Source organism: Hyalella azteca, unplaced genomic scaffold, assembly GCF_000764305.2.
Source record: "Hyalella azteca isolate HAZT.00-mixed unplaced genomic scaffold, Hazt_2.0.2 contig907, whole genome shotgun sequence".
In the NCBI taxonomy this organism is placed as follows: domain Eukaryota; kingdom Metazoa; phylum Arthropoda; class Malacostraca; order Amphipoda; family Hyalellidae; genus Hyalella; species Hyalella azteca.
The window spans coordinates 91932-112322 of record NW_025931241.1 but is presented as its reverse complement, the minus strand read 5'-3'; the positions used below and the strand labels follow the sequence as shown (position 1 = coordinate 112322).

The window sequence follows — 20391 nt, the reverse complement described above, 5'->3', positions numbered from 1 at the left end:
GAGGGTGATTAAGACGCAGTTTATTAACAACACTTATATTTTATTGAAAATATTTACAAAATGACATAGTGGAGAAGGGGGCGGACATTCTTGAATTTTTGAAAGCACTTTTGTTTTTACAAACTTTCCTAGCGCGATCTTATTGCGTGGGATTATCAGAGTGGCATATCCTGCAAAACCTATATTAATTGGTTCATTACATTAACATTTTCATATTACAATGGCTGGTTGAGGACACTGATAGACACGTCGGATACAAGATTTATTTCCATGTTTCAATGTTCACAAGTTCGGATCGAGCATTTTATGTTCCTCATCGTTTAAAATGAGGTATATTTTTCTTTACTTTATTTCCTATTCCGTTTTATAAAGAAAAATAGGACATATGAATCGATGTCATTAGGTTTCTAGACCAAATTTTCATAAATCTTTCAGGAATTTCGAATTTTATTCTAAATGAAATTAAGTTGAAAAAAAACATGCGTTAGAAGGTGCATACTATAATTTTTGTAAGGGACGCGGTATAATATTTTATTTTGCCGCAATTGTTGCTATTATTCTGGGCTAATTTATGAGAGGATTTCTTTCCGCGGAAGTTTTTAGGTTTTGAAACGATGTAGAATAATGCCGAAAGCTGACTTTAAACTATGGAATACTTTGAAAAGGTAACGTATGGAATGCAAAAAAATGTTACGCAAATCATCAAAGGATAATTTGGTCAAGCGTTACTCGTTCATCAGTTCATCAATATTTGCGCACGCCTCCACAATCCTACGTCGCAACATTAATTAATATAAAAATCACCTCGATTAATATCAAATTTTGTTCAGTATTGAACTAATACTATGAAATATTTAAATTAAATTTACCTTGCTGCTCAAACTTCCGTTTTGCATTTTGCTTAACCAGTTCTTCGCAGTTCTTTTAGGTAGGCAATAGCAAAGTGAGTAAATAAGTCGGACAAACAATATAAACTCTTTGCTGGTGACATTATAGCCCCTATGATAATAAAAGGTAAGGTTATGTAACTTTCTAATCGACAAATCTTTTAGTTTTGACGCTCTCCAGCAAGGATACGGGTACGAGCCGTACCACAAAACTGACAACCTCGCAGGAACGGACAGCAAAGATACGGGTGCGAGCCGCACCACAGAGATACCATAGAAGGGGGGCGATGCTATAACCACAAGTCCCTGTGCTATGCTCAGAAGATGTACGTTTGTATCCTATGGAACAATGAGGCATCTTCACGATGCGCAGCAAATAATTGTAACAACGAGATTTAACTTAATTAAACGCGATCTTCAGACTGGTCCAGGGAGCTTTATCCGTCCCAATGACGACCAACGAGTTAAAGAAAGTGTATTTTTTAAAAAGACCATAAATTCCAGGACATTTAGTGTGTGAATTGTACAGCTATTATTTGACGTTTCGTCTATCGCATGAACAATCGAGAATGCAGAGAAATATCAATGATAAATATCATACTTATTAATTCACTGGTATCCTGCCAGAATCGAGATACAAAGCATTATATACATATCATATATCTTGCTGGAAATGGAGCATACTTGAGGTCAGTATTTGTGCAGATAAACTTCATATATTGATGAATGACATGCGGAACATAAAAAAAATATCTAAAAATTCTGTGCCCTAAAAGACGAGTGATTCAGACTCAAATACTCTAAAAGACGTAGTTATTTTGTGTGATGGGATTCAAGTAGTTTCAAGGAGAGCATAGCGAAGTAGGTAAGTGGGATAGATATGGACATATAAGTTTGAAGTTTTGAACTGGTGGAGGGCGAAAATCTCCCCTTTCAACACCTATTTAGTTTACCATTATCCATTTCAGCACCGTTGTAGATTTAATGAATCCTTAATCATAATAATAATGCCCAAGAAATATCTGAGAGATCCGTATTCTTTCAGGTGCGACTTAAATAACTAAACACTTTGTCATTTATCTCTACAATCACTGTGTCGAACTGAAGCTCGCTTCTTTAGACACTTTTCGTTATCAAATTTAAACGTAAACACTTGAAGAAATTGCTTACACCATAATTTAAAACCGTACAATTATGCATATGATCCTGAATAAAAAGCTGCAAAAATAACTACACATTAAAACCGGGGCCATGTTATAAATAATCTAAAATACACTTGTGATTGAAGCAGTCATCGTCAATGAAGTTGAATGCACGTCAAACAAACAGGGCCGAGAACAGAGTAAACTGAAAATCAGCAATTCATTCGAGCCGAACTAAATAGAAATTATTCCCTTAAACATGACAAAGGGTTAGACATTCTATGTGCTAATTATGTTTTGAAAGTAATGATAGATTTCGAAGATGACTGTTCAGCATGCAATGATAAAGAATAGATATTACTTAGACAATTTTTCTTGTGGGAGAACGTCAACATATTATAATTCCCAGAAAGGAGTATCGATAGTATATTTGCACTTCTCATATTCGTTGCTTAATAAGATGTAAACTTGTACGTTGCAAACGCACGTTCAAACTTGTACGTTCGCTGTTGTTTATAATCATCAGAGGTTATTTAAAAAAAATCAGTTGTTCATCACGATCATTGACTGACGACAGACCCTGACCAATACATAAGCTGCCGTCCAGTGCTTGTCGCAAACAAGGCATCGTTGTGGGTGGCTTTTGTACTCGATGCTTCCGTATCATCCGTCGTTATGTACAACATCATTCGCTTAATTTCCAGAAATCATCAGGTAGAAAGGGATCAATAATCCGGTCTCTGACACTACATGCAACCCATCGCTTTTAAGCACCACCTTCCTCATAGGTCTCCTGAGCCATCTTGCTCATTACCCTCACTACTACTAACCTTCATTACCATCATTAATCATGTTTCGTCACCGAGTCTAACTCCACAGTCGAAAAAAATGCTTACCGTCGAATAATAACAACAATATTATAATAACAAATTACTCGATAACAAGAGCTTTAAATATGCACATATCCTGGAAACAATAAATTAGTTTTGACTCATGAGAAGCATGTTTGTGAAGTTCTGATTTTGGAACTTGAAGTGACGTTTGTCGTAGAACTTGAGCAGACACGGGCTGTAAGGATGTAGTTCCTTGAGGTGGACATAATGGCTCTCAGGCTCGCCGGTAGTGTGTCCGCATTCCTCGCATACGTACATTTTAGACCTACGTTCTTTGTATGCATAGTTGTGTTGCACCCCGTGAACTTTGAGGCAGTGGCTCTCCAGAGAACATCGCTGCGTGAACGACTTCTCGCACAGGTTGCACTTGTAAGGACGCACGCCTGGAAGTAAAAAACAGCCCTTGTGATTACGTAATTACTATCATGGCTTTAGTTAATAATTCAGGTACAGTTATTTAGCTCGAATAAGAATCAGAAATTTGTTTGAAAGCGAAATCTCAGGAGGTGGTAGAGGCTGCAAACATCCTTAAGGATTCCATTATTATCATGACCGTCTGTCCACAAGCAGAGGACTACGAAGCAAAGGAAACATGTTAGGATTACGAACCTGTATGCGTGCGTGTGTGGCGTTTGAGGTCAAATGTGTCGTTGAAACCCTTGCCACAGAAGCAGCACAAATATCTCTTGAGGTCCGAGTGGCATTTCATGTGTCGGTTCAGCAGTCGTTGCAGGGTGAACACTTTTGAACAAATTCGGCAGATCAATTTCCCACTCTCTTCGTCCGCAGCTAAAAATATTAAAAATATTGTATATCGAGATAAAAAGCAATAATTTATGTGCAAAATCTTCAACGTAATCAACAGAAACAGGAGTGTATTTTGTTCTTGGACAATAGTAGCTTAAGTTTTCAGTAAAAACAGTTGCTCGCAAAGAACTCTAACAGAACCCATTAGATCTTCTCGAATTTACTAGAGCGTCAAGTTATGGTCAATATTTGAAATAAATGTTGGAATAAAGGCATTAAATTAAACAAAAAAAGAATCTCGTATTATCCCTCATTATTATATGTTGTACAGAAATACCAGTAATAATAGTTATTTAAAACATACCCGATAGCTTGGCGTCGTTGGCAGGCAAGTCGAGGTTGGCCGCGAGTGGGTTCTTGATGCCGTGACCGCCGTTAACGAACTCAAGCTGCACGTTCTCAGGGAGACCTAGGCGTTGCTGGGGAAATTAGAGACTGAGTTAGTATTAAAGTCTTGATATATACTATTGGTATTATTGCAATATCTATCATAACTACAATCTTATCATTATTATTACTAGCGATAATCTCGTGTACTTATATTAATTGAGATACATGTGTGATAATTTATGCTCGGGGTAGGGGTCAAATAGTTAAGTTCACCAAGATTGGAGCAGAGTGTTGGGGGTTGGAAACTGCAGCTAGATGTGAAAATTCTGGCCAAAATCGCCAAGATGGTCAGGTAGTTAATAATCAGCAACACGATCTAATCAGTAGCTGACACCACCAAATTAAATTTTTATTGTATTGTAATACTACTATATATGAGCTGAGATCCCCGCCGCTTACAGATTGGCCGACAACTTATGAGTATTATTAAATTAACAATTTGCTATCTCTCAAAGTTACATTCGAGTGGAATGTTTACCTGCATTTCTGCAATATTCATGGGAGGTGACGCATCCAGGGACGGTGCCGGGCTGGCGCTGTTGCCATACGAGTATGATGGTGACACGGCTGACATTCTGTCCCAGTTGCCACCGTGGACGTCCGTTGACGACACCAGCGGCACCTGGAGCAGGAAAAAGTGTTGACTGAATATTGACTTAACTGGAAAGTATTGACTGAGTTAATGTGAAATACAATTGACTGACTACATGTGGCTAAAAAGTGTTGACCGAGTGTCTACTATAATGACAATAGTTGCGTCGAACGGGAAATTGGAATTGAACATGGAACGTCGTGAAGAGCTTGTTTCTGTCCATGCGCGTCATAACATATTCAAAATTACGAATTAAAGTTGAATTATTCGGGAGGCTTTTAACGCTTCATGTAAACCAAAGCCGGGAATTAGTTCAATCTGTATTTTTATTCTATCAGGGCAATGCGTGATAATTTCAGCCCCCGCTGGTCAACACGCTGATACATTAAATTTTCATCATGTTTTACACCAACCTGGGTCATGCTGAGTGACTCGAAGGAGTGACTGTCGGGGGGAGACCTCATGAGGTTGAGGAGGTCAGGAGGAGACATAACGAGAGGAGGACTTGGGGTGTTCGTGGAGTATCCTTGATTCTGCTGCAACATCAGCTGAGTTTGGGGAGGACTTGGTTGGTGTTGAAGTTGGGTGCTCTGATGTTGAAGATGTTGATAGTAGGAGTTGTTCGATGTCATTAGAATGTCTGTGTTGCCATTGGATAGAGAAGTCGGCGGTGGGAATTCTGGAGCGGGAAACTCAAATGATTTGTCCAGAACTTTGGGTGGTAGAAAGCGGCAGTTCTCGGGTGTCGGTAGCACGGATGGTTGAACTAGAGGGAGAATAGGTTCTTCGTCTAAACTGACAGGGGACAGAGCATAGGATCCTCCTCCATTACCATCAGATCCTCCACTACCATTCAAGTCATCGCCTCCACTGCCGCCGGTTCCGTTACCCGGGTTTCCTCCAGCAAATCCTCTTCCACTCATAGAGTGTGAGTAGGACGAACTTCCATCCAGGTTATGCTGATTGTTGGACGAACCGTTGGAGTGTCCCTGACCTCCATCGTTGCGGGTTCTCCCGTGCAGGGACATGTTTGCCAGTTTTGGCTGGAGGCTGTTGGGTGAAGTGCTGCTGGAGCGCGACCTTCGAACGCTCAGGTCAAACGGGATATTGTTCTGGTACTCAAATTCTGTGTTCATAATCGACGATAGTCCTTCCTGGCCGACAGTGGATGGTTTCTTTGTCAAGTCAGGTGATGAAGTTCTGAAGGTTTTTGCAGCTGTTGGAGAAGATTCTCGAGATTTCTTCGGTGTTTTGCGAGAGTCACTCCGATAGTCCAAAGGTTGATCTTGTATAGGCAAGAACGCTCCGGCAAACGGAGGAATAACCAAAGGTGGTGTAGGTTTACTCTTTGGCAGGAAGGAAGCGATCGGAGAGAGGCAGAATCGTTCTCGTTGCACATCTGTAAAGAATGAAAAAACCTGCATTAGTATAAATTTTTTGCATACCAAACATCCCGCTGAATCATTATCACCCCATCCAACAGATATCCAGAGGAAATGCTCATGTTACTACCCGTAAGCTTTAGGAACTTAGCAAGACCGCTGCATTTGTTTGCAATCTACTTCGAACGGTCTCCCAGGCGCAGCATTTCCGACTGCCCGGCCGCTCACACTCAACGGTCAATCCTAAAAGGCAAGCAAAAACCTGCTCTGTACATGGAGAAAAAAGTCAAGCGAAGGCGAACCACACCTTAAGAATCAGCTAACTCAGAAACCTCCTTCGAAGGTCACCTTGGCTTGAACGATCCCTTGTGTTCGCTTCCAGAAAGAAGCGCTCAACCACCCGCTCGTGCAGTGACGCTCACAACGACTATGTCAAGAATTTATTCACTTCGAAGTCAAGTCTCTGTAGTTCGTGATGCGGAGTTCAGTATCGAGCCACCAGATTGGTTATCATGGTTGAGGGAAAATTGAGAGTATGTTGGTAGAATGGTGAAGTGCAATTTGCATCATAACAAGCGCACTCCAGTTATTTGGATTTACAATTGCTGCATTTGAAAGACGATTTCCTTCATGTTCAGCGCATAAATCTTGTATCACATAATAAACTTATCACGTAAATCTTACTCTAGAAAACCAACTTAGTGTTCGCAAAAATTAGGATTCGTATATATTTTAGGAAGATTTCTCGAGTAAACTTTCATTTAATGCTATGCGCACCTAATCTTTATGAATGTAAGCGACAAAACCGTAATCAGATTTTGTGAAGGCGGAAAAACTACGCAACAGCAGCACCGTTACGAACCGGGGGACTTCCTCCCGCCATACGAAGGAAGAGCAACGGTCAGTGACTGCAACCGTCATCCACAATAACCGTTCTAACCGTCACAACACCGGTTCAGGTTCATCCTTTCACGTCTCACAAGACACGACTTTAACAGAAAGCTTTAGTCTTTTTCATTTTGGGTTTACGTCCCGGCGACGAATTTCAGAACAATAAAATGCGCCTGTCTCGAGGGCTTTCAAGATAATTAAAAATATATATCGTTTATCTTGTTAAGTTATACCCGAAGTGCCATCAAATGTCCGGGATCAAACTGGGCCGCATCGAGCCTTTAATTAGAGGAATAAATTCGATTTTGGGGATTTATCTTTGGAAAATTTGTATCGGTTCCGGAACCGTAAATCAGGGTTACAAACATCAACATCCTCCTCACTCGTTCCTACAAAGCGTTTTGGTTCTGCAGTTTAAGTTTTATTTTCGCACGACTCCGCCATTCCGGATCTTGAATCACGTCATCGCCGAGTCGAAAAAAAATTATCAAACTGCGCGACCGCCATGAGGAGAATCTGGCACCTCTTCGTGACACTTCAAATATTTTGCGTTGAAGGATTTAAGGCAAAAAAATTTGTAAAGGAATTGTCCGTCAAATGCAGGATTAAATTTTTAATGGACACTAACTTAGGGAAACTGCATAGATAGCATCCGGTAAATGTTTAAATTTTATTTGATAGCAAACATGATCAAAAAATAATTAGTTCGTCATAGTAAAAATATTTCATATTGCTTCATTTTTCACTAACTTTATATCTTATAACGAACCTCAATGAATAAAATGATTGACATATGTTTCTTGCTGTAATATCGACGTGCGGCAGTAATCACTACAGGTGTTGTACTACCACTGAATTGGAGAAAAGAATGAAGCCATCATTGACTTCTTTGTTTTAACCTTGGCATTGAGCGATGACAATCGTCGCGAAGATCAAGGTTACTTTTAGTCACAATCTCACCTCGGGTGAACTAACTCAACGCAACTACAAAACATGTTATCTTTTTCCTCAAACTTTTAGCGCCCAGCGGAACATCTATGATGCCTATCAAAATACTGTTTTTGGTTTTTGTATGTAGCTTATTTATTGTACAAATTTGTGGCCTTTAATTTCAGGCAGCGCTATGACCAGGTGGACATACATATCGCCATATATATTTTTTTAATCAATAAATTTCAGCAATGTGGTATTTCGCACTCCCATTAATGAATACTTTTTTTTCGTGCAAACATGCTTCATCGACCGAATTGAAATGCAGTTGAAAATTAAGTATCACATAAAGCAGCATTTTGACATGAATCACTCGGTTGGGTTTTAAAACGGCATTTATCCTTATTATGAACGCGATTCTACTTGCATTATTTAGGGACTAGAGAGTCATCAAGATTCGTGATGGTTATCAAAACTAAATTATCCGAGAATCGTTTTAAGAATTTGTCAGCAAAGTTGTTTTCAACTGACGTAATTGATGTACGAGATTGCTGGATACAATGTGAAATCTAAAATAGGACGCTCGAGAAGATTTCGGTTCAGGGAGTGAAAACTACGGATCATTTTGGAATTGCAGAATCGGAGTAGTAGTTCACTACAGCTTGCCACTTCGGAGGTTAGTGGCCTTTCGCATTACCTAACGCAATCCAAGGACAAACGCTCAGCAGGCCGGCAGGCAGTTAGTTATTTTGTGCCTTGAGTTGCCTTTGCCCACCACAACCCGACCAAGGCTTTGCACTGTCGAACCTTGGCAAAAATTTTGCCCAATCACATCCGGAACTGCGGAAACTTGAAGTCAGCAGCATATGGGAGCGCTAGCGGCGTGGTAACTCAGCAGCGGTGTAATGATGAATGTCTGATTTGAAATGAAAAACTAATAAATGTACCGTTATAAACCAGCAACCAATTTACGAACGATCGAGAAAATATCGATCAAACGTTCTCAAGCCTGCAAATGGTTGACCTAACTCCAACCAAGTTAATCCTAACCACTTTGGTTGAAGGAGGGGGTGCGGTATCACCTTGGTTGAAGGGAGTGCGTAACCACCCTGGTTGGGGGGAGGTGGTGCGTAACCACCCGGGTTGGGGGAGGGATGCGTAACCACCCTGGTTTTGGGAGGGTAGTGCGTAACCACCCTGGTTGGGGGAGGGATGCGTAACCACCCGGGTTGGGGGAGGGATGCGTAACCACCCTGGTCGAGGGGAGGGATGCGTAACCACCCGGGTTGGGGGGAGGGATGCGTAACCACCCCATTTGAAGTGGTTACTTTGGTCGCCAAGGAGCGTACGTGCTGACCTTCTAGACGGCGCAAGTTCAGGGCGAATCGTGCATCGTTGGTGCGTCGAGCGTACGTTGTTGGGACTTCGATCGAGTGACGCCGCGGTCTATTTTCAAGGTTAGACCGCAGCTATTAAATCTTCCTGTGTGAAGCCGTCGTTTGTTAGTATTGTTGCTACGTGTTCGGATATCAGTGCAAGTTGTGAATAATAACGTGCACGTCTTGATTATTTACTTTGAAGGGAAGTGAAGGTTTGCAAAAAATAACGAGTCTTCAAATTTTTAATTTCAAGTTATAACGATAACGCACATTTAGAGAGTGTTGACGATTATCCCACGTAATGACAGACTATTAATAATTCCCATTATGAACGCTATGCGTCGAAAATGAACATTAATAGTGAAAATCGCTTACATTAATTAATACATTTTAATTACATTTCATTAATTATGAAAAGCACTCGGGTTTCAAACTTTAGCGCGCAAATTTCTTATGTTTTAAGAACTATGATCTCGAGTAATCGGTACTGTGAGGAAATAATAAAATCGAGACCAAGTTTAAACAAGTTTCAGGGACTGTGCATCCTGATAGCCTTGGGCTCAAAAATAGCATTCACGTACATCACGAGCGCTATTTATGAACGGCCCGCTCTGCCAGCTCCATGCTTGCGCTGAACCTTGATTTGCTCACGTGGTAAATATTGCCGTTAAATTTAACTATTTAATCTTGCAGTAAAATAACAGACGAGCTTATGTAGCCATCGCACCAAGGTATTATAGCGGGCTGTGTGCCAAAATCGCCCAACGCAAGTGGGCTGCGTTATAACATCACCCTAGACGAGTGGGCTGCGTTATATCACCCTAGACGAGTGGGCTGCGTTATATCACCCTAGACGAGTGGGCTGCGTTATATCACCCTAGACGAGTGGGCTGTGTTATAACATCATCTCTTTCCAGTGGGTTACGTAACAACATCACTCTATACCCTTTATAAGTGCTCACATGGGACGATAAACTAAATAATATTAACTAGCTAGAACCGTCAGCGTTATGAAATTACCGGTACCACGTTTGAGTGGGCCACTCTACCCAACTCCTCTTCAGAATCCCCACTCTAGAGCTTCCCTCTCTACCGAACATTCAACCCCACTCTAGATGTTCCCTCCCCATCTCCCCACGGAACGCTAAACTTGTCCGTGACTTGCAAGAATTTTCGAGCTGTTGGTGGATTCACGAGGTGAGCGCGTCGGTCACGTCTCTGAATTGATGGCTGGTTCTCAAGCTGCGACTCAAAACACGCCGGTTTCCTGTGGTGTTTCAAAATGCCTCATACGTGACGTAACATAAAACACACGGAAATGCACAACTGTACATCGCTGCAAAGTGCTGCTGCAAAGCTGCTGGCACATCTGCAATTTTAGAATATTTTTAGGGCATTCTCTCATTTATGGAAAAAATGTCCTATTGTGCTCGTCATGTCCTTCTGTCTGTCTGTCCGTACGACTGTCCGTCCGTCCGTCTGTCCGTCCGTCCGTCTGTCTGTGACTTCACGTTTTCGTCGACGAGAAAATGCGTCACTCACTGCAGTGAGTACTGAGTAATATTTTTTAGTAACTACAACCAGCGGCTTGTCTGCAGCTGCTGAACAACATGTGCGGCTATAAAATTTCAGCTGGTGGTTTCTATGAAGTTGCTTCCGACGTACATCTGCTATAAATCATCAGCAACTATATGTCTACCGCTGATGTACAGCTGATAAAAGAACCTGCTACTATAAAGCTGAAGGCTGAAGGTTTTTTATCCCACAGAGATAAACGCATATAATAAATAATTGGAGGATGATATCCTCAAGTGTTACTTGAACAAGTGATTGTATTTCAAGCAGTTGAATTAGTGATCGGGTCAGTTAAGTTAGATATAGTTACGGAATTATATAGTTAGTAAGAAATAGCCTGGCGATGCTTCAACGATTGCGGTCTATCTTCAATGAAGATAGAAATACAATGCATAGAAATTAATATCTGTTAACTTTTCTACATCTAAAACTGCTGAGGAAAAATCATCTCTTATTAACCAAGCCAAATCATTATCATTTTTCACTAGGTCATTCAAACATATATCCTCGCCGACTATTGTTGTTCCGCTCACTTCTAATTTTTAGTTCCACTCAGCAATGTGACGGACGAGACTTCAGACGATGACGCAGATTCAGTGATAAACCCGAGAAATTTAAAAATTTCCGCCAAAATATATTCGTTTTCGAACCGCAAGGCATGGATTCCTAATCAATTCAATGTTATCCAACGCAAGGCTTAAACAATTTATTTTGCATTAGATAGCATTTAACATGCGTGAAGTTCAATATGTACGAGTGTTTTCGGCAAAAATTTTCAACATATGTATGCTGGCGATGGCCAATTTAAATTCAAGAAACAACTTCAAATAAGTTTGATCTGGAATTTGATCGATTTATCTTGATAAAAAAATAACTTTGTGGTTTGCAAGTTACTCAAGCAACCGGTCTAATCCGGCTATCTATTTGTGTTGCACTATAGCGTTCAAAACCGCAGTCGCAACTCTAGAACAACCGCGCACATAGAATATGCGAAACTCTTGAGTACTAATTACGCTTATTAAAATATTGCGATGAGTGTAAGTATTGCGATTATCTTTTTTATCATCGGTGGTAATTTTGCTGATATTATTTGGTGCAGTTTAACAGTAGAATAAATATTCGATACTGTTGTTCTATCGTTTGTGGTAATGACAAGGAAAAGCCAGCGAAAATTGTTAAATAATCGTCCTTATATTAACTATCATCATTATCAACTATATAACTAAATAGAGAAGAGCGCAATGCAACTAACATGCTATCAACAATTAGCAACTAAATGTGTTATTTCAACAAAACATTTTCGGTTGCAGTAGCACCGTATCATGAATGATACTATCATGAATAACAGTAACATGATAAGCAACAGCAAGAACAACACCCAAAATCATCCATGCCAAGCCACAAATCATCGATATATCAGCCGGGGAACATGTCAGGAACAGCGTAGCAGGTGCAGGTAAGTCAGGTGCACGACAGGACCAAGAGCAGGTGCAGGTTCTCCAGGTGCAGGTTCTCCAGGTGCAGTTTAGTACGTAAGTATCGCTGTAAGCAGAAGACAACTGCAGCGCGAGTCTGGCATTGAAGTCGTACATTGACTTCAGGCGTCGCAGTCTAACGTCCGCTCCGCCGTACAGCCTCTTGCCACGGTCACCCAACAGCATTTGTAGCAGCGCTTCTGTTACACGACCGTTGTGTCTGTTACACGACCGTTGTGTCTGTTACACGACCGTTGTGTCTGTTGCACGACCGTTGTGTCTGTTGCACGACCGTTGTATCTGTTGCACGACCGTTGTGTCTGTTGCACGACCGTTGTGTATGTTGCACGACCGTTGTGTATGTTGCACGACCGTTGTGCCCGTTACACTCGCCTCAATAACCGTTGCAATCCTCTTATACCTGGTTTGTCTGTTCAGTTCATCAAATACTCCGGTAATTCAAATATCCCGCATCCCGAAATTCAGCGCTGGAAATTCTTTGTTTTATCCCCGCGGGACAAAATAAATGAACTCCGGCCTTGAATTGCGCTGCCCCTATCATTACGAAGGCTATTTTATCACGGCCAAAAATAGCGGTCAAGTGACGTTAGTTGCCATTCATTCTTCGCTGGGAAATTAATTAATTTTCCTTTGTTTTTGCATGCAGTAAATTTTTTAGTTCGTTTTTTCTAATCCAAATATAATCGTGCTATGAATAGAATAAAGAATAACGAAATAAGAGGAACAATTGCAATGATGATAAAGAATGAATCATGATGGCAACGATGATAAAGAGGATATGTTAACTATGGAAATATTTGTGAGTAATGATGGCTGTGCTCGTTCGATGTAATACGTTCCAAGTGAAGCTTTACCCTCTTTCTTTATGTTTTTAATAAACTAGTTGCACAATTAAAAGTAGAGAGCCAGCAGCGATATTTAATGATATCGATGTCTTAATGATAACACCACAATTGTCTTAACTGGGTAATTAGGACAATAGTCTCAATTATAATAACAATAATTTTAATAATAATAATTATTCAATGTATTTATTAGGTAATTAATTAATGAGTGGGTTAATTGTCAAAAAAAGTCTGATAAGGGGTAAATCGAATCAAGCTCTCACATGGGGTAAATAATAAAATGCAGTTTGACAGTTGTTAAATTAAACCATATACTTAGAACGGCAGCAGGCATAGACCTGACTTCGACATGCCGGGGCTATGCCTACTCGGTCGCCGTCTAAATGCCATCGCCATGTTAGGTTAGCTGTCATTTGCAGCCCCAGGCTAGACAGGTAACTGCTTACAGAACTGCATGCTGCTCTGCAGAACTGCATGCTGCTCTACAGAACTGCATGCTGCTCTACAGAACTGCATGCTGTTCTACAGAACTGCATGCTGCTCTACAGAACTGCATGCTGCTCTACAGAACCGCATGCTGCTCTACAGAACTGCATGCTGCTCTACAGAACCGCATGCTGCTCACACAACTGCATGCTGTTTTACAGAACTGCAGAAATGGATGCTCAAACCCGAATTTATTTACGAATATAATGAGCAAAATGACAGCCACGTCGTGCAAATTATCGATTATATCATTGCAATTTCTGCATAGCAAAAGATCGTAGAGCTACTCATTTATGTATAGTGTTAAATAGTTTATTACTAACAAACTTTAAACTAGTCAATGCCGTCACTGTGATAATAAACAAAGGCATCGATTTAAGCGAATTTCAGTCGTGTCTCAACTATAATTATTGTACGACTGAATTGCAACCTGTCATATTGGTTGCTTAACTCTTGCCCGGCGCAGGGTTGAGTAAACGATCTTTCTCAAAGAAAATAAACGCTAGCAATTTTCAGGAGCAGCTAAGTTACTTCGTAAGCTCTTTCATACTTTTATTCGCAAAACGTAACGTAATTCTTCGTACGTTACTTCGTACATTAATTCGTACGCTATTTTGTACGTTACTTCGTACATTAATGCGTACGTTACTTTGTACATTAATGCGTACGTTTCTTCGTACATTAATTCGTACGTTACTTCGTACATTACTTCGTACATTACTTCGTACATTACTTCGTACATTACTTCATACATTCCTTCGTACGTTACTTCGTACATCACTTCATACATCTGTACGCAATGCACGCAATCCTGCGGCAGAATTATACCCAAGTGCTGCAGGCTGCGTAGAATGACAATTAAGCTTGACCTCAGAGGTACCGCTAGGAGGCGTCCGTTTAGATTTATTAATGAAGCCTTTCTTGCTGTCACGAGTTCTGGGGCATGGCGATGAGAATGAATCAACGCGGGATTTTAATAAAAGTTGTACAGAGATTTTGACGGTTATTGTATATTTCTCAACTGGCAATGCAGGTTATGTAGGCTTTAAAATGCATTATTTAATGAAAATTAGAATTAATAAATTAATAAAAATAACTTAAAATAAAAAATATCGATGAAAAGCACAACATCTATGCCGGGAGATTTCAACGAGGCTCAAGTAAAACACTGAAACCGAGTTACAAAGTCCGTAGACTTATATAGTATATTTAAAATCTACGGCTTAAGTCCTGCAAGCTTCGAAGTCGTTAGCATCGTAAGTCACAGTTATCGTTCGTCATCGTTTTTCCTCGTGCATGTTGCAGAATTATTTTTCAAATTTCTTCTTTCAGTTCAAAAGATTTTTTTGTTATTTTAAAAAATTCTCAATTAATAATTGTTGTAATAATATATCTCATATCATCATATGTTAATAAAGGTACTCTCCACAATTTAATATCTGTCTCTTATACACATCTAGATGTGTATAAGAGACAGGCTCTACAGAACTGCATGCTGCTCTACAGAACTGCATGCTGCTCTACAGAACTGCNACGTGTGAGGGACCGACGTGTTACAGCAGCCGTGGCCTTCTATTGCTACGAGCAGTTCAAGGATGTAGCAGCTGTTGCTAGCACTCGTATGTGTATGTACGTTTGGTGTCTGAAAAACAGCTGTTGCCATACAGCTGTTGCCTTACAGTTGTTGCCATACAGTTGTTGCCATACAGCTGTTGCCATACAGCTGTTGTCATACAGCAGCTGCCATACAGCTGTTGTGAGATTGCTGTTGCCATACAGCTTTTGTCATACAGCTGTTGCCATACAGCTGTTGCCATGCAGCTGCTGCCATCCAGCTGCTGCCATAAAGCTGTTGCCATACAGCTGTAGTCATACAGCTATTGCCATACAGCTGTTGCCATACAGCTGTTGCCTTACAGCTGTAGTCATACAGCTGTAGTCATACAGCTGTAGTCATACAGCTGTAGTCATACAGCTGTAGTCATACAGCTATTGCCATACAGCTGTTGCCATACAGCTGTTGCCATGCAGCTGTTGCCGTGCAGCTGTTCCCATACAGCTGTTGTCATACAGCTGTTGCCATGCAGCTGTTGCCGTGCAGCAGTTGCCATACAGCTGTTGCCATACAGCTGTTGTGAGATTGCTGTTGCCATACAGCTGTTGTGAGATTGCTGTTGCCATACAGCTGTTGTGAGATTGCTGTTGCCATACAGCTACTCAATGAGACCCTGTTTCATGAAAATTACTGGTGCATTTGGCTTCTTATATAGCTACTGCTATACACTATACAGCTACTGCTATACACTATCCATCTACTGCTATACACTATCCATCTACTGCTATATACTATCCATCTACTGCTATACACAATACAGCTGCTGTACATCTGCTCTATGCTGTTGTCGGAATGAGGTCAACGACGTACCACGCATCTGCGTTAGGGCGATTATAAGTTATATCACCGAGTTATAAATTACGTCAATTGCGTTCAATTACAATTTTTAACTGCCATAACTGAGATTTACCACTATTTTTAATATAATCATTAAGTTGTACATTGGTTATCATACGACATTCCTTGAACTTTATTCCAGTAAATTCATTCAATGCATTATGTTCATTTTCCCCATGTTCACCCATTGCGTTATTAATGTTCATTACGATTACTACTACTTCGGTCGATATTCAATTGATCATTAGTGTTAAATTACGAACTGCAAGTCAATTGTGACAGGCCATGGAGTCTGACACTCAAACTTCAGACTTGAAATCACTGCTCAATACCGTGCAACCAAACTATGAGAGTCCAGCAACTTTGAGCACATGGATTGCTATTGTATGTTGAGCAGAATGATTGCGAATCGAGCAGAAAGACTGCGAGTCGAGCAGAAAGACTGCGAGTCAAACAGAAAGACTGCGAGTCGAGCAGAAAGACTGCGAGTCGAGAAGAAAGACTGCGAGTCGAGCAGAAAGACTGCGAGTCGAGCAGAAAGACTGCGAGTCAAACAGAAAGACTGCGAGTCGAGCAGAAAGACTGCGAGTCGAGAAGAAAGACTGCGAGTCGAGCAGAAAGAGTGCGAGTCGAGCAGAAAGAGTGCGAGTCGAGCAGAAAGACTGCAAGTCGAGCAGAAAGACTGCAAGTCGAGCAGAAAGACTGCGAGTCGAGCTGAAAGACTACGATTCGAGCTGAATGATTGCGAGTCGAGCAGAATGATTGCGCGTCTAGCAAAGCTGTGCGCATGGCAGAGCAGCGGAGCTCCGGTATAGGCAAGTGTCACTTCCTCGGTGTGCAGCCCAGACGAGGTCAGGGTCATTGCCTCTGAAGCTCTTGCCTGAAACGCTTGCCTGTGCAGCCCAGACGAGGTCAGGGTCATTGCCTCTGAAGCTCTTGCCTGAAACGCTTGCCTGAATCTCTTACCTGAATTTCTTACCTAAATCGCCTACCTTAGTGTATGGCCTGAATACCTTGCCTGAATTGCTTGCCTGATTACCTTGCCTGAATATTGTACGAGGATATACGGCCTGAATCTCACACTACCTAAGACTAATGATTGCTGACGACATTGCTGTCAATCGACAGCGCGATTGAATGGAGAAAATTAGGAGGTTATTTTAGTGGAAAACAATCTCGAACAGCAGTCATCTCCCAATGAAGGAAGAATTGCTTCAAATAACAAGAACGAATTGAAAAGATGATGAAAATTCTTTCCTTTTGTGTTATGAGCAACACGCACGTGCGTGTCTAGGAGCAACACGCACGTACGTGTCTAGGAGCAACACGCACGTGCGTGTCTAGGAGCAACACGCACGTACGTGTCTAGGAGCAACACGCACGTGCGTGTTCACTGCACACAACAAAAACTCGGCCACGCAGCCCAAGGTTGCCGCGAAGTGTGCGTTGGATCTTAACTCTTGTGACATTTATGCGTGGAGGCGAACGGCACTCAGGAAGTACGATCAGCGTGTAACCTCTACTAGTTCCTTCCTCCTCTGGAACCTTGATCGATTTCTCCACACTCGTTCCCCCATGCACCAATCTCGCACCTGTTACCTTCTTTGGGGTAACTCCATCGTCTTTTTCGAGGTAAATTTATCGTCAATTTTGGGGTAACTTCGTCGTCTTTTTGGGGTAAATTTATCTTCTATTTTGGGGTAACTACACCGTCTTTTCGGTGTAAATTTATCGTCTATTTTGGGGTAACTTTATCGTATTTTTCGGAGTAAATTTATCGTCTTCTTTGGGGTAACTTCATCGTCTTTTTCGGGGTAAATTTATGGTATATTTTGGGGTAGCTACATTGTCTTCATTGAAGTAACTCCATAGTCTTTTTGTGGTATATCCGTCTTTTCTGGGGTTAAGTCCATCGTGTTTTCTAGAGATAAATCCGTCTCGACTTTTCTAGGGGTAAATCCGTCGACTTTCCATGGGGTAGCTCCATCTCGTTATTTTTTGGGGTAATTCCCTCGTGTTCTTACGGGTAACATCATCGTCTCCCACTCTTGCCCTCTTCGTTTTACCAATATTCACGTCCTTATCGCAGTTAGTTTTTGTGGCAAAGGTATTCTTCGAACTTGAGTCTGTTTAGTTACTAACGAACTTGTTGAACCTTACTAACTTGTGACGTTCAACATGCAACTAATGTTGATAGTTTCCGACTAAGTTACAACCAAATTTCTAAAAATTAAATCGTATTTATGCAAGCCGAATGTGATGCAATGGAAAAAAAAACGCATTCAGCTTCGAAATAGTGAATGACAATTTGGCTGAATTTGCTAACCGTGATCAAAAACGTAATTTTTCGATGGCAATTTAGTGCACAAGCAGATCAAGTCAATTTTATTTGTTGTTAAGTGCCGGGCGAGCGCTTTTTGTGTTGCAATTTTTGAGACTGGAGTACGACTGGAATTTCATATAAAATGATTAAATGTTCATATAAAATGGTTAAATGTTCGTATAAAATGGTTAAATGTTTAACTTAAGCTCAAGATAAGATTGCGGTGAGTCTTACGGTTTAATTGATCTAACGAGTATCTTTCAAAACATCGCCGAAGAATGCTACACGTAAAATAAAAAATGTTAACGAGTATGCCTAACAACCTAATTGTTATCTTACTTTAAGCGGGCAAGACCGCCCAATTGTACTGCTTGGAAACATGTCGGAAGTTCAGACAGTTTATGCTCGGTATATATTATAGTAAATTATCTAAATTGGACTAATTCGATAACAAAAGAAAAATGTTCTGCAAACTTACTGTGCACATTTTTTTTAAATAGCATATTGCTCTCATGTTATATATGACTGTTAAAAGAAAACCAATTAGCATCGATTTCATACATACAACTGTAGCATGCTTTTTTGACTGTAAATTAATACAAATATAATTATTTCAACATTAATAATAACGAAAGAATTAATTGATAACTCACGTTTGGTGCGGACGGTCAGTGCGAGCGGCTGGTCGTAATCGCTGTCCTGACAATCCATGTCTGCTTCAGGGCTGCTCCGGGGTCTGGGTCTGCTGAGATCCAGATGTGCAGACCTTATTCCGTAGTCACAGGATGGTCTGTCAGGACTACCAGGATTGCTGGAAATATATCCAGTGCTGTCACTGCTGCTGCTGCTGTTTCTCGAGATATTCAAAGTCATGATCTCAGGACGGTAGTTGGCAGGGTTCGAGCCCAAACCATTCCTCTCACTCGAACTCGAGTAGGAGTGCAAGTGGTAGAAATCCGAGGGCCTGTCGACTTGTCTGCTCGAGTTTTGGTGACTCGACAACTCGAAATTTTTGCTGATTTTCGCCTCATCTTCTTTGTGTTGAAGAAGCAAGTGCTTCTTCAATGCATAAATTTTCGGCATTTTTGGTACTGTTTTCTACGCCACTTGAAGAGAAATAGAAAATAAACTAAAACTGGAACACGTGAATTGGAATGTAAAAAAGTTTATATAATGGTTGACGGTGCTGTCTTATCACCAGAATCACAACTGCGACGTACCAAACACCGGTATTTTCTAAATAAAATATTATCTAATCCACTGTCTTTTCTCTGCACTCATAATCACTTCATAAATAATCGTTATAAGAGTCGTTAGTTCGATCGTTCGTAGATAAAAAGTCTATTACCCGTCGCGGTGAATTAGGTTGATGGGAATAAATATCACTCGAAGTCGTTTAATACAGCGAGGTAATTATAACCATTTATTATTGGTAAGACTTAATACACACTCGAAGTCGTTGACCAAATAAATCGAGATGTCTGGTACTGCCTATCACAGTTGGCAGCAGTACTCGGCGCGAGTCGTAAAGTTCGAGAGCACAGCGAGGCACCACAATGTCCACGCGATGGCAACCCACGAGACACTGACTGGTCCGCTCACCGCGGAGTCTTGCTTCGTTATGACGATAGTCAGTGAAAGTGGCATACACCTACGTCAGTAAGTACACCTACAACACTACAGGTGGTGGGGGTGTGGGAGTGGTGGGGAGGGTGGATTACACGGCAGTACTTCTGCTTCCACAAAGCTCCTCCTATTCAAACGTCCGCCCTCTGTTAACATAGACATAGCTGACAGACCAAACTTAGTATTGGTTTGCATGCCACAAAAATAAAATGTACCAAACATAAAGCTATTGTCCTTGTATTTCCTTCATCATAATTTGCATAATCAGACCGGTAGTGGAATACATAACATGTGT

At 41.0% G+C, this 20391-nt stretch overlaps 1 protein-coding gene across 2 annotated transcripts; it reads right to left on the bottom strand.

Annotated features, from left to right (window-relative positions):
- Positions 1-19: 19 nt before the first annotated feature.
- On the bottom strand, positions 20-20101 carry LOC108680028 (transcriptional regulator ovo). 2 transcript variants are annotated; one of them, XM_018168789.2, is made up of 6 exons: positions 19124-20101; positions 5125-6110; positions 4598-4741; positions 4034-4148; positions 3532-3711; positions 20-3305 (listed from the first exon to the last, which is right to left on the bottom strand). In XM_018168789.2, the coding sequence occupies exons 1-6, from the start codon at positions 19551-19553 to the stop codon at positions 3010-3012; spliced, it is 2151 nt and encodes a 716-aa protein (XP_018024278.1). In that variant the 5' UTR covers positions 19554-20101; the 3' UTR covers positions 20-3009. The 2 variants fall into 2 exon arrangements, with proteins under 2 accessions (XP_018024278.1, XP_018024279.1); XM_018168790.2 differs by having other exon boundaries at positions 3532-3663.
- Positions 20102-20391: the final 290 nt, after the last annotated feature.

Bases quoted from the DNA above. Each gene is read 5' to 3' on its own strand.
- LOC108680028 (XM_018168789.2), bottom strand. From the start codon at position 19,553: ATGCCGAAAATTTATGCATTGAAGAAGCACTTGCTTCTTCAACACAAA. The intron at 4,149-4,597 runs GTAAACATTCCA...TAATTTCCCCAG, and splicing joins TGAATATTGCAGAAATGCAG to CAACGCCTAGGTCTCCCTGA. The intron at 3,306-3,531 runs GTTCGTAATCCT...TTTTACTTCCAG, and splicing joins CCACACACGCACGCATACAG to GCGTGCGTCCTTACAAGTGC.